This window comes from Rhodnius prolixus, unplaced genomic scaffold (assembly GCF_049639745.1).
Source record: "Rhodnius prolixus isolate KJV_2025 unplaced genomic scaffold, Rpr scaffold_3, whole genome shotgun sequence".
Classification (NCBI taxonomy): Eukaryota; Metazoa; Arthropoda; class Insecta; order Hemiptera; family Reduviidae; genus Rhodnius; species Rhodnius prolixus.
Window position 1 is genome coordinate 42,449,225 of NW_027411603.1, and position 15,201 is coordinate 42,464,425.

The 15,201-nt window shown below is 31.4% G+C and overlaps 1 protein-coding gene across 4 annotated transcripts in view; it reads left to right on the forward strand.

The window, feature by feature from the left end:
* crb (cell polarity complex component crumbs) overlaps positions 1-15,201 on the forward strand; it is a 56,646-nt gene that overhangs the window by 27,651 nt on the left and 13,794 nt on the right. Inside the window, exons 4-18 of one of the 4 annotated variants that reach the window (XM_074125328.1) lie at positions 447-642; positions 2,309-2,434; positions 4,407-4,502; positions 4,608-4,727; positions 5,492-5,609; positions 6,234-6,372; positions 6,451-6,550; positions 6,662-6,784; positions 10,959-11,183; positions 11,279-11,515; positions 11,592-11,672; positions 12,412-12,561; positions 12,649-12,797; positions 14,510-14,591; positions 15,054-15,167. In XM_074125328.1, coding sequence (XP_073981429.1) covers positions 447-642; positions 2,309-2,434; positions 4,407-4,502; positions 4,608-4,727; positions 5,492-5,609; positions 6,234-6,372; positions 6,451-6,550; positions 6,662-6,784; positions 10,959-11,183; positions 11,279-11,515; positions 11,592-11,672; positions 12,412-12,561; positions 12,649-12,797; positions 14,510-14,591; positions 15,054-15,167 — 2,056 coding nt within the window. Of the gene's footprint in view, positions 1-446; positions 643-2,308; positions 2,435-4,406; positions 4,503-4,607; positions 4,728-5,491; positions 5,610-6,233; positions 6,373-6,450; positions 6,551-6,661; positions 6,785-9,145; positions 9,309-10,958; positions 11,184-11,278; positions 11,516-11,591; positions 11,673-12,411; positions 12,562-12,648; positions 12,798-14,509; positions 14,592-15,053; positions 15,168-15,201 lie in introns of those variants that run through there. The other 3 variants (XM_074125329.1, XM_074125330.1, XM_074125331.1) reach the window with 3 other exon arrangements.

Genomic DNA, 15,201 nt, shown 5'->3' on the forward strand with positions numbered 1-15,201 from the left:
TCAAGAACGAATGAAATAATAAATTTAATTCATTTGTTTTAATTGAGACGATCTCAAATTCTGGGAGAGGCTTTCATTAAGTGCTCTTTGTTATATGAGTGAGAATATTTTAATATTTACTGTTAATGAGAACTAAATATGTTATGGAAAAAGCCTAGTTCAAAGAAAATTCGTTTGAGAAAGTTATTTTCTCATGATCGATTTCCTTTAGCTTTCCACAGTCTACTCAGGTATAAGAACTGACGGTTTTATTTAAATTTTTGTCAAGAAAATTAAAACACGCATGAAGCCCACATCAAGTGAAATTCAAAGATTGAAGGAAAATTGGAGTAACTAAAAGTTTACTTACTTTATTGCCTTTTGGTAGTAACCTGCTTGTATCCCAATTATTCCAAAAATTCTCATTTATATTCGTTTTTAAAACAATATATCCATATTCATTTCAGATAATAGCAAATTCTACATATAATTCAGAAATATTAATGCAGCCGGAACTTTGGAATGATAATGCTGTACTTGTAGTTGGCAATGGATTTATTGGATGTATACTAGAAGGACCCAGCATTGTTTTTAATCCTTCAAATGGACAAATTCAAGCTTACAACGTTGAATGGGGGCAATGTCCATTACCTCCAAAAGCATGTATGGATATTGATTTAAAATATTTTATTTAAGATTTTTTGCCTTTAATGATTCACTGAGAAGTTATGAAGTAGAACACAAAATTAAAGAAGTTGAAATCTTATAAAACATTTATTTGTTTAATAAGTATATTGAATTATAAATTTGTTATATACTTTAGGTATAAATTGTAATTGATCCAGAAATTTGAAATTGAAAGTGAAATTTACAATGAAATAAAGGAAGTAAATCAGAGCTTCCTTCTCAGAATTTTTTTGTTAAAACTTCTATTCTAGGCACTATTTCTCAAGAAGTATTCTTTAAGAAACCAATAATCTATTTCTTTCTTGTTTTATACTGAGTAATCAATTAAATTTCTTACGGTAATGTTATTATTTATCCATGGCGGTGGAACAACACCATATTCTAAATCCAGATGCTCACTTGAGTACCTTAATTGCAGTCTGAACCAATGGATCGGAGTTCTCAAAGGAAAGCTCTTCCACGGTTAACCTATATCGATCAAATTTACTGGACCTAACCTCCTCACCCTTCAGTAATCAGTGATGGGATGAATGAGATTACTTTTTCACTTCTTTCCCAAAACTTCATTAAGTAGGATTCCTGGTTTGAGATCTATTGTGTGAAGATGTTTGTTTCCGTTAGAACACAATGCCTAGTAAAGTTTGTCCGTGAAAAATAAGAATTCCTTACAGTCAACCATATTCAAATCCCTTTGAAGCGTCTACTTCTTTAAAGGTGGATAGACGTAAGTCTAGACACGCCATCAGCAGGATGAGACCAATAAAGGGGAGAGATGAGCCTAATTTGGGCATCCTACCTATCTCCTCATTTCCTGGAAATAAACATATGTCCTCCTTGGTACCCAGTCTGGAAAAGACGTCTTTCGATCTGCAGAAACTATCGTCACCAACTTCAAGGTGAAGTCACAAGAATTGAGAGCTTTCAGCACAGTCAGACAACCGGTTATTTTAAAATCCCTTTTAAAACTTTGAAGGCTTTAAAGATATTTAGTACCCGCTCATAAATTTTCAGTCTGGAAGACTTACTTATTTACCCAGGGGTATATCAAATGATCTCCCATCTCAAAACAGACCGCTTCTCTCACGTATATCTATTTTGGAACCACCCGCATAATACCTAAGATAATCATCTGGGATTAAAGAGCGACCAATCGATAACCAGCAGCGCCTCTGGCTCACTTGGTAATTCGAAGAGCCTTTTTTATCATTAAGAATTATTTACATTTTATTCAGTTAGAAGATTGTAGACTAAAATTTTTTTTAAAAAAAGAATCTTTCTTTTTTTTTCTTACTTAAAATTTTGCACAAAGCACTACTGCACAATATTTCTCGGCATGTATAAATGTTTTATTGCACTTCTTTTATGCCGATATTCATTCATTTTTAGCACTTGTTAAAAAAGAAAAGTACAAATCACCATGTTAGAAATATTTTTGATTCATTATCCATTTTTCTTTATCAGTATCAAAATATCATCTTCGTTTTCATCTTTTCAAAAATGAAAATAAGAGAAAAAGAAATTTTTAATGAAAATTTATAAAATATTCACTTTTAAAAAAATTCATTCATATTTCTGTGGTTAAGGATAATGTTGAATTAGAAGATTGGTTTAGAGGTAGAGAGAATTAGATGCATGTGTTTAGGTGGAGTGGTGGATCACTGTGCCCACGAACCGTGCATGATGCATGGACGGTGCATCTTATTGCCTGATCGCTACTTGTGTCAATGTACACCTCGCTACACAGGAAACAACTGCCAAATTGACAATGGTGAGCATTTTTCACTTTTCGTTTCTTTCTTTTTTTAAACAATTATTCATCGTATTATATAGTTGGGATGGTGTTGAAGTACGTAGGAAGGATTTGTACTATCTATTCTATTGTTCTTATCTGTTATTTATTCTTAGTTTTATTTATTTTTTTATTGTTAAGAACTTCGTAACTATCATTTAAATCTTACCTTTTAGAGTTATTGCACTTCCAAAAAAGTTCCCAGAAGAAAGCAATGGACATCAAAAACATAGAATTCATTTTTGTGTTAACATGAGAGAGCTGCGCATGTCATTAAGCTTAGAATTTTTGTGTAGTGTTCATTTTCTGTTCATAAAAACATTTGTAGCTAAACCTATCAGGTATATTTGCACGTTAATTGAAACCAACATGAAGGTAGCACTAAGTGAAATGCACCTGAACCAAATAGAAAGAAAAGAGTGCTCTACTCTTTTGGAAACAGTAATTCTTCGTAATCTTTTCCTGATATTATTTTTCTGATAACTAAATATTATTCCAACAATGATAATAGTTCAATGAAATATACAAAGCTAGGATAATTAGATTCGCAGTGCTGGATAATATGGCCCTCTCAACCTTGACTGTGTATGGAAAAAAAAATTCATGAACAGAATACCATTAAAGTTTAAATGTATTGAGCGCAGTTTGATGAGAGTATTCAAATTGAACATATAATGGTTTTAGATTATTACAATTAAATGCAGAGCACAGAGAGACGAGAAACTAATCCTTTTATACCAATCATTCCCGAAGCCTGCTTTGTGAATTAAAGTGTCCGTTACAGTGCCTTTTAATACCACCTTCCTCCAGAGTTGTGACTGGCATACGAACTGGAAAGGCTATCAATAGAAAAAAGTCAAATATATCGACCATGATTAGAGCCTGTTAGTAACCAGCGAGTTACTATTTACTTAATTGCTTCTCAAAATGTATTTTTTTGGAAGAATTATGATCGGATGTTTGATATGTTGTTTCTTAAACTATATAAATGAAGGTGTGGTGTCACTAAAGTATCCATGAATACTATTTACATTTTTTATTAAAGACGTAAGACCATCTAGTAACTGTGAATATTAAAAATAGTTAATACTCTTATTCTGTTGACACCATTAAATAGAAAATAGTTATTCTCTTCTACATTGTACAAACAAAGAAACATTAATCTCTACAGCCCTTCATGGTGAGTAAAGTATTGCTTGAATACAATTTCAATATAAAGTATTTCAAGTGAAATATGAAGGAAAGCAAGAGAAATAAAACTTTTTGAAGTAATTGAACTACAATCATGTTTTTGAGGGGAAAAAAATATACTTGAGTTTAATTAACATTGAGTTAAACACTAAAAATAGATAAGGGAAAAGTAAATAAAGAGTTGTAAATTTATTCTTAATTTAAAAAAAAAAAACTAAAAATAAAATAGTTTCGCGGTTTTCTCGGAATGCTTTTTTCCTTGAAGGCTTTTCCGTTTTTTTGTTTATCGTTTATCGAAATGTTTAATTTATAGTAACAATGTAAAAGCTAAATTGCGACTATTTTCTGTGCGTTAGTATTTTCAGACGTATGTATTGTTATTAATTTCTAACTTGTTTTTATAGAGATATTTTTTCCTGTACAAGTTTATTTTCCATGCTCATTAAACTCGTTAAGGGCGATTTTCTTGCTATTGCTTTTTTTCCCCCTTCAGAAATTGTCTAACTCTACAATTTTGCTAATTATTGTCCTCAGTAAAAAGGAAAGCTGTCAACAAGGAAAGAAATAATTTATGAATGAAATATTGACAACTCATTTGAAACATTTTGACAATAATTGACTACCTTTGTTCAGTATTTTTTGTAGTAATTGCAACATTTCATTCACAACAAAACAACTCTTAATTTATACTTAAAAATTCTCAATGTATTATTATTTTTTTTAATTTTTGGTATTATTCTACATTATATTAATATTGTAGGTCCACCATGTAGCAGAAATCCTTGTAAGAATGGTGGCAAATGTGTTGAAGATAAAACTGGCGACTATACATGTTACTGTGCTCCTGGTTTTGCAGGTGATCTATTTTTTCAGTCGTAATAACCGACTATATTTGTAAATTTCTTTTATTTATATATTGTATTTTGTTTCATTGTTTATTTCTTTATTTATTTTCAAACAGGAAAAGAATGTGATTCAGAAATAATTACACAAGTTTGCGATAACAACAGTCCTTGTCGCAATAATGGAACTTGCATCCCAAATGGTGGCTCTAATTTGTATAAGTGTGTCTGTCAGCCAGGTTTGTGTATATTTTTTAAATATAAATACAGATCTAATTTTAGCGTTTTTTAATAAATTAAATTACCGAAGTGTGTGATAATCGAAAGATGGCCTCTGATTTTCAAATAGAGTGATGGCCATTTAGTTGAATTAACATTTGCTTAATTGATGGTTCTGCTAACGATCGTAATAGCTATGTGAATAATTTTAGGACTGTTGAGAACGGTGATATACTTTTCTTTTTTTTTAAATAAGCTTCTCTTTCACCAATGTTTCGGCAGATTTATTTCCTTCTTTTAGATTTGTACAAAGGAATTTTACTAATGCTTTATTTAGTAAAAACATTTGAGAATAACTTTCTATTATTTATACAGAAAATTAAAATTTAAAATGAAAACATGTTTTCTTCTGAATAGGTTTAGTTTAATTCAACAGATAAGAACACTAAAGAAGCCTACTTTGTTGATCAATACTTTTTTAAGCTGATGAACAAGTTGGATGTCCAACTGTTGTTTCAGTAGAAACTGCAATGTTGGCTGGGGCGGCAAATTTATTGCCGAAACTTTGGTGAAAAAAGTTAATTTAAAAAACGAATTTGTTTTTTACTGCTTTTCTATGTTCCAAAAAAAAAAAAAATCATTAATTTAGTTAGATTTGTTTGATACATTACCTATATCCTTCTTATATTGGTTCCTATAAGTATATTTTAATGTTGAAAATGTATATTTTAATGTATTAGCTTATTTCGTCATTTATATTATCAATTTATGATCTCTTCGTTAGGTTTTGAAGGAAAAGACTGTGAAATGAACATAAATGAATGCTTGTCAAGCCCTTGTCAACATGGCGGAACGTGTATCGATGGTATTAACAACTATACTTGTCTTTGTGGAAGAACAGGGTAATTTTATTTTATTTTATTTAACATACATGTAAAAAACCATTGTATAATGCAGGTGTTAGTTGTGTTTTTTATTTAGCTTCTTCTTTTATTAACCGAGACTGATTTCAAAGTTCAATTTAAGTACAGTTTTGCCGAACATGCAGGATGATTATCTCTTAGTAAAGAAAAAAAAGTATGTTTTTTATAAAAATTTCGCTTGTGTTATAAAAACGTTCATTGTTTCCTAATTGCATTGCGAGAGCCATTCTATGTAGCAATAGAAATCTCCTAAATGACTAACATTTCTATGGGAACTTAACTTCTTATTTTTGTCAGTTTTAGGAGTAAACTCATTGAAATTCAAAAAAATAGAAAATAAAAAATACCTGAAGATTTCACCCACGTCAACTTGGGTAATAATGCATCTATCAAGTGCAATTCGCATGACGATTTTTCAAAAATTAATTATAATATAGTTCATTAAAGTTCAATCGGATGGAATTCTAGGGAAATACATTTCCAAGGTTGATTAATTGAGATGATCCTCGGCGGAGGATTATATGTTAGACTAGATTTGGAATTGTTATAATTAAATAAAATATAAATATTAATATTAAATGTACTGTAATGTTACTTTTATAGCTATACTGGACAAAATTGTGATATTAATATAAATGAATGTGAAAATAATCCTTGCCTCAATAATGGTGTTTGTTTTGATAATTATGGAGGATATACTTGCCAATGTACTACTGGTTTTGGTGGACAGAATTGTGAATTGGTAATTATTTGAAAGTTGATCGTTTTATAATTTTGTAATCCTAATTCGAATTTATAATTATTGTTTATTTTATTACAGAAATTAAGCGAATGTGCTTCATCGCCTTGTAATGCTCCCAATACTGTTTGCGTAGATACTAGTTTATCATATCAATGCGTCTGTAAACCTGGATACACTGGTAATTTCTTCCAAATACTTTGTTCTTAAAATGTAAATATATTCAAGTACCTATATGTGTTTGGCACAAATTAATAAAAATGCACCAATTGGTGGTTGATAATCGTAACAGGTATACCTCCAAATTGTACAAGAAATGATGCATGTACAAATGCGAATTACTTATGTCAAAATGGTGCTACTTGTCGGACAACAATTGATGGTTATATTTGCATTTGTCCCCCGGGCTACACAGGTACTCTATGAATCCTTTGATTATCCTTACTTTTGGAATTATTGTGTTGCATGAAAATATTAATAAACGTTGACATGTGACCTTGGGAAATGACTAATATATGTGGTCTTTTTTCTGAATGTTCTCTCAATTAAATTATTTTCATTTATGGGACTACCTTGGGTAAATGACTTACTGCACATAAACGAAAATGAGTCTCTAATTTCTTTAATAAAAGAATTTTTTTAGTTTCTATTCTCATTATATAAATTCCATGAGTAGTATTAAACTAAACGTATGTTACCTTTTCATCCTCGAAGACTTCGTTGCTAAAGAAATAAATTAGTGTTTTTTTGAAAATATTATTCCCTTTAGTCTCTTTTTTTTTAAATTAAGCTAAAGTAAGAAAGTTTGTATAAGTAAGCAGTTTAGCACAATTTATTTATTTTCAAAGAACTGAGAGAAATGCTTACACTAAAATAAAAATGAGAATGAGGGTTGTTTTTATTCTGATTTATTAACATCATTTAATAAATTAAATTTAATTAAAATGCAAAATAATTGAAAGTGTGATCAGTATTGATAAACCAACCAACCAATAGCTGATAGTCGTTTTATTGTTTGCATATTTTTACCTCCAGGTGTGGATTGTGAATCAAAGATAGGTTGGTGTAATCCTTGCACTAATGGGGGAGTTTATATGAGAACTGGGGAAGGTTACTTCTGTTTGTGTAAGCCTGGATATACTGGTGATGATTGTAGTGTACCCATTAGCTGTTCAGCATCTCCCTGTCAGCATGCATCTGAATGCTATGATTTTGTAAGTTACATACCAGAATGTGTAGTCCACTTTGTGTGTTAAACCCTTTTACTTCAGAATAGTAAATTGTCAATGTAGTGACCCAGAATTCTGTACGTTAAACCGGAAATGTATTTGTCCATGTTTTTGACTGTTTTTGTTATATGTATACATACATGTATGAATTGATTGGTGGAAACACTTACTTGTAATGAGCACAGAAGTTATATAAACTACAGTTTAATAGAATTAATCGTTCGAATAAATTGATATTCATTGTTTCCAGATTTTAGTGCAGAGGCGGGCAAAGTATAACCCGGGGGTGCTCTAATTTGGCCCGTACTTCCGCCTGGCTGAAAAATATTTATTTATTAATTAAACTCATTAAATTATTAAAATATTTATTCATTTAGTATACTAAATGTTTGAACGAAGTGTGTGATTAGTGATCATATCCAATGTGATAAGTGAGCCATCCAATTAGCGATCCTGCGGGTATCGCAGGTTAACAACTCAAAATATTGTAACCTCCTTTACTTAGTATCCAAAAAAGTCGATGATTTATGAAACTACTTGGGTTTAACAATTCCATACGTAAACGCTAATTCATCATTTATACATTGTACACTTTACCCGCTCTTTATACCGTATACACACACTACAAAATTAGGGTTGCCACATTAGATCTTGTGGGGTCGCTGCGGATTTCTTTGTTATTAAGACACACTGTCTCCAATCTTCAACATAGGTGGTATGTCGCATGCCGCTAATTTTCATGGTAGGCTTATTCCAACACTTTCACATGTAATGTTCTATATTCTAAGAAAATTTATCGATTAGATAAATTAAATCCCAAAAGTCATCAACTTAAAAGATTTACGTTATAATTATTAGCCCACATCTAAAACGTGAGGTTATCCGAACTTACTACTGTATAGTTATGATTAGGACCCCGAGTACTCTGTGACCTAGCAGAAGAGTCATACCACTTTGCAAAATTCTTATTAAAATATTGTTAAGGCATATGGGGCAAAAAAAAGGCCTTTTCTAATTTACAGTTTCTGGCACTTGCAAAATTAGCTTTTCATTCGGAGAGAGAGATAGAATTAGAAGATTCATAAAAGACTTAGATTGCAGTTATTCAGATACGTATTTTTATTTTCTTCATTTGGTTGGCCAAGGAACCTGTTCCAAATCCCTTAACATATGAACAAAGTGAAGTAATTCTTTACCAAGGGCACTGTAGTTTGTCATACTTGAATTGGTTTTCTTAGAATATAATTTTTCTAAATTTGTACCAGTAAATTGCTTGTATTTTATTTATGTTTGGCTAGAGTTGAATGAGAATTATGAATTTTACAATTTTGCATGAATTGCTTTGTTTGGCATCGTGTTCTAGTTAGTTTACAAGTAAGCATCTTTAGCTGTTGGAATACTATCTTATAGTTATAAAAAAAAAAAGAATCACTTTTTATAAGTTAATGCCTTATAATTCGATACAATTAAAGTAATTAATGAAATAGTGACCAATTTATGATTGAAAATTGAAATTAACACTGTTATTGATGCACTGGTGTCGGTAGACGGGTGGGTATTACTGTATCTGCGAAGGTGGTTGGACAGGAGCTAACTGTAATCAAGAATTATCATTTGATGACTATTGTTCTTCTAATCCTTGCCTACATCACGGCATTTGCACACTAAATCTTGGTAATTACACCTGCAACTGTAATAGTGGTTACACAGGTAAGTGATCTTTGCACTGCCTTCTCCCACCAAATTATCTGCTTTCAGTTTGTTTTGCGTCATCTTTTTCCTTAATTTTGTTGTTCCCTGTAGTTATTTTTTTAATAATTTTTTTTTTTTTCAACTCATGGTTCATTATTTCGTTTCTTTTATACGATTTTACGTGTAATGTTCACTTCTTATTATTTGACACACCCTCTATCCTGTTTAGTACTTCACTATGAAATATGTTACGAAAACTTTTATTTGACTTGAATTTGCCAAAGAGAGTATATTTAATGTTCTTGATTTAAATTTACTATCCTAGTAGATTTCTCATTTCGTTTATAAAAACCTTATTTTCTTTATTAATGCTTTCATTGATTTGCAGAAGTATAAATATAAGAAATAACAAGATCTTGATTTTTCGTTTTTTTTTTTTATTTGTTTTGTTTGTTTGTTTTTTGTTTTTTTAAAAATAATTTATGAACATTTTGTTATTGCAAAATAATTTTACTTTTAAAGCTTTTTTTTTACTATTATTATAGTTTGGAATGCTCCAATGTAATTATTACCCATTATTCCACAAGATTTTATACTGAAAGTAAATTATCTCACTTTTTTCTTTTTTGGTGCATTTTGTTCTATAGCTTTGACCACCTACGTTTAGTAAGAAAAAACTATAATTATAAAATTATTGATATAGATATTATTGATGCAAAAATGAAACGTAAAAAAACAAACAAATGAATGGCTATTTCAATCCAATGATAATTCCAAAGAGCTGGGAAAAATAAATTTATGGAAGGAATAGTGAAGAGGTTTCGAAAAATAAACCTGTCTCTTATGGTAGGCTCCATCTGCTTCGTTCAGAGTAAGGCGTGCAAGAAGGCACAATGCACGTGATGTATACCCTGCAGAACTAATAGATAATAAATACAGTAAATGGCTGCAAAATCAACAGAACTCCCACTTAGCACATCCATCATTTTCCTTCCGAGGGGTCTCCCTTGGGTATTTCTATTTAGAAAGTAATCGTTTGTTAGATTTGGGGATTAGACTATATTAATTGCTTAGGACGACAGTGTAATCGTTGTTAGACTTATTGTGCTAGGAGATCTGGAGAACTATTGATAGTTTCTTTAGGTAAGCCGAACTCAAATATTGCTGCTCACATCATCTCTGCAAAATCGTGCACAATGTGTGTGGATTGTAGAAGATATTGAAAATGCTATTAAAACAGGAATGAATAGTAGTCATATACAATTCGCTTTCAATATTAGTTAGGATGGAGGTTCCTACGAATATTTTATTGGCTTTAAAGTATATACCTTACTTAATAAGCATTTTATCTAATGATTGCATAGGCGGCCTTGATTAGCTTACCATTAATAAGAATTTTAAGATTTGTAAGTGTCTTCCAAGATTTTCTGTTAGAAATTCTAAAGGTTACTTTGAAAATTAGGTTACAAAAACTAGTAATTAATAATCGGTAGATTAGTTATTACTTCTTTTAAATCGTAACAATGTTTTGTTTAGCATTGTGATATTTGCTAAAATGGTTTAGAAATGGTTTTTCTAAGTATGAATACTTATATTTTAAATGCGCAAAGTGATAACTTTGAAAGTTTATTTTTCTTTCAAATATGATCACCATTATTTTTATATTAGGTCCTCGTTGTGAAGTAAACATCGATGAATGCTTGAGTGCTCCATGTCAGAACGGAGGGACCTGTTTGGATGGAGTTAATGGATATTTCTGCAATTGTACATCCGATTTTATGGGAACTAACTGTGAATTACGTTATGATGCTTGTGCACAGAACCCGTGTCAGCATAACGGCACATGTGTATCTGATGCTGATAAAAAGAAGTCTTATTGTGAATGTCTAGTGGGTAAGTTTATAATGTACATTTACTAATACACTGTTTCCTTGTAAGCTTAAGTCAAGAAATTACTTTTAAAAAACCTTTTCTTTTTTTGTCAACAGGTTTTGAAGGTGAATATTGTGAAAATAACATAAACGATTGTATAAATAAAAGATGTCCTGACAATAATATCTGTGTGGATGGTATAAATTCATTTGAATGTCGTTGTCCAAATGGATTGACTGGTCCAGATTGTACAATCGATGTGGCACATTGTAGCGTTAATCCTTGCCTGAATGGGGGAACATGTATTGAAACTCCTGGAAATTATACATGTCATTGCCCACCAGGATTCAGTGGTATAAATTTGTTAACGTCTTCTTAAAATAATTAAACTAATCATGTATATAAACCAGTTTCATAAATTTCTTCTAGGATTTAATTGTGAACAGGAAATAAACGTATGTGAAGTGATTCCAAGAATTTGCAACAACGGTATTTGCATTAGTAAAGGAGGTAAATATTCAATGTTTTGGTTAAGTTTTCTTATATTTGTCTATTATTCTTTTGTGACAGTTCCATTCTTCTAAAATCGTCAGGTACTAAACTATATAATCACTTGCCCTTAAAATGTCCAACAATGGACATTGGATGGAGTTAATGGATATTTCTGTAATTGTACATCCAATTTTATGGGAAATAACTGTGAATTAAGTTACGATGCGTGTGCACAGAACCCGTGTCAGCATTGCGGCACATGTGTATCTGATGCTGATAAAAAGAAGTCTTATTGTGAATGTGACTTTTTGCTACCTACTGGCTTAATTATAATTTATTGTGCCAGCTTTAAAAACATATATTTTACAAAAATAGCTTTTGATTACAAAATTTTCATTACTATCTTCAAGTGTGTTGAATGTGTCAAGTTTTTTCTTTACTGAATTCGGAGAAATAATGATAAGACTTTGTTGAACCGATTTTCTTGTCTCAATTTAAACTTAGGCGTAACTAACCTTATTGATGCTCACAAAATTCAATCACTGAAGTCATGCTCCAAAATACTAGTTACTAGACCACAATTAAAAGTCACTTAAAATTAGGACGAATTATATATTGGACAAATACTACCTTTGAAAGGAAGTTACTGTAAAATCCGTTGAAAATATGGCCTTGTGGAAATTTTCATTTACTTAGAACTTTAAAAAAGCTCTACCAAATATTGTAGGTAACTATGTATGCTTATTTTTTAAAACAGGAAGCTATCAGTGTTTCTGCACTCCTGGTTTCTCTGGGGATCATTGTGAAATTGATTTTGACGAATGTTTATCGCATCCATGTCATAATGGAGCTACGTGTGAAAATAAAATCAATGGCTTCAATTGTATTTGCACTAAAGGTTATACAGGTATGTTATTTAGTTTGTGGTTTATGAAAAAGTTGAAAGTGATACTTGAAATATTGAATTCATTGATAAAATTATCTTATTTTGCAGGAAAAGATTGCAGTGTCAACATCAATGAATGTGAGTCAAACCCTTGTGTTGGCGGTTCTACATGCAAAGATGAAATAGCAACTTTTTCTTGCATTTGTCCCCCTGGTCTGACTGGGAGACTTTGTGAGACGAACATTGATGATTGTGAGGTAATTATTATCTTCTGGAGAAAAATTCATTCGTGCCTTTTTTATTTACTCACGAAGATCAAACCAAAATAGCTTTATAATTACTATATTATTATTTTTTATTATTGCTTTATTATTATTAGTTCATTGTAAATTCGGTAATTATGGTTACTTTTTATTATTTCTTTTCAAAGACAAATATCCTGCTGAAAATGCTGTGTTAGACCCGCAATGAAAATATAGGCTTTATCTGGACGGCCTTACTTTTCACAACTTTATTTCGCTCCCTAGTTTTGCTCATTATTTGTCCTGAAACGTGAGGAAGTTTAAGGCGTGCTCGGGACAGTACTACCGTCCTTAGGTCCGGCAGCAGATCGTCAGGTCGATTGTGATGGACAGTTCTATCAGTGAGCACGATTTGAGGAACAAGGATTCCTCGCCACGAACTTGGAAATATTTCTGCAATTTTTCAATCTATGTATGACACAGTTCCTTATTTCGACCACATCTTTCCGCTTTCGGCTCAGGAAACCGTCAGTCTCATGACTTCCAGTCACGATGAGAATCTGCGCCTTGTTATAATATAAAAAGCGTAGAGCCAAGTAAGGATGTTTTTTTGCGCTTGCCTTTGCACAGCTGAGTCTATAACCAGATGATCCTTACAGTCCTTAGCACGTAATCCACAACCTTTCCGTTCCTCATTCAATATTTGGTTTGGCCAAATGCGTTAAACATTAATCGTTATACAGGATGTGAGTGTAACGTCTGCAAATAGATAATCGGACAGTGTGGAGCTGGGTTAGTACTTTCACCCTCTTTAAACGTCAATAAAGGTGGCGTCATTTTCCTCTGTCAAGAAAGGTGGCATATCTTCAATTTGTTTTATGAAGCGATTGATAATTTCAATAGGTAACTGCCGCTTGTAAACTTTTTATACCATTAGTTGTTAAATTATCGCTTCCTGACTTTTCCAATTGTGCACATTTTTCATCACAGTTTTTTACTTCGTTCTGGAGGGTAATGTCAAAAACTATATCTCCCTTACTTTTCATTACCACTTTCTCTGTCTGAACCAATACGCTCCTGTAAGACACAGATTCGCCCAGATGGTTGTCCAGTATTCTTGCAGGTGAATCTTAGCCAATGGTGGCCATCTGCCAAGTCGTGCCCAAGTCTTTGTTATTATTTTCAGAAACTTATGTTCATTATATAATGTAGTCGAAAAATAAAGGATACTCTTAGGATACATAATCCAAAAAACCTTATAAACATAATTTTATTTTCTTCACTAGTTGAGAATATTTATTTTGAAGTAAATTGTGGTCGCTGGTAAAAAGTATTGCTTGTATAAAGCCAAATCCACTGCGGTGTATTGTAGTTCCCAAATTACCAGTGATGGTGCATAGAATGGTATACTTTAAGATGTATTAATCGTTAATGGGAATGAGTGTATACGATGTAGAATGTGTACGTGGGTACAATTTGGTATAGGTTCACTTAAACCAAATAGTTGTGCACAATATCAACCGTCTCTTACAGGCCTTCGTGTTTATTGTTTGAATGATGTGATAAGCTCTTTCAAAGGTCTTTGTGCCTTTATATATGCTTCCTCGAGATATTTTGTCAAAGATATGAAAATTTTTACAAGGAACAATAATATACATTTTATGTTTAAGTTAAGAAAGAAGTTTTAATGTAATTTAATTTAATTAATTATTTTTTAATAATTCCAGTCTTCGCCATGTCAAAATGGAGGAGTATGCGTTGATGGTTTGAATAGTTACTCTTGTAACTGTTCTGATACTGGTTATGAAGGTGAGTTTTCGGCATTTTTTTTTTTTTAATCTTTTTTTTTGAGGTTTATTTCGGTGATTGCCAGGGAAAATCTCTTAAGAATTTTTACAGAAACAACTCTTCATCAGGAGTTTTTAAAATTATGAAGCAATTAATGTACTCAAAGAGCTTAGAAAGGTTGAAGCCAAAAATTTTTAAGACGTTTTTTGTATATATATGAGATTTTTTGCGTCTTATGTGTGTTTCTTAAAATGTATTTAAGAAGATGAAAAAAGCTAGGACACTTTTTTTGCACTTCTTAACATTCCTATACAGAGTAGATCCTCTGAAACATTGATAAAAAAGGAAAGGAAGTCTTCTGGAAGTTGCCGGAGAAAACTTCCTACTTGCAATTTAGATACCTGATGTCATGGAAAACAGTTATTATAGTATAAATTATATCATTTTAATCAAGCTGTGAAACTCACACCTTATTATGTTTAGGTGAACATTGTGAATTAAACATTGATGAATGTACTAGTAATCCCTGTAAAAATGGAGCGCAGTGCAGAGACATGGTAAAAGGTTATTTGTGCGAATGCTTCCCAGGTTATACAGGTAAAGTAATAATTATTTACTTGAATATTGCCTT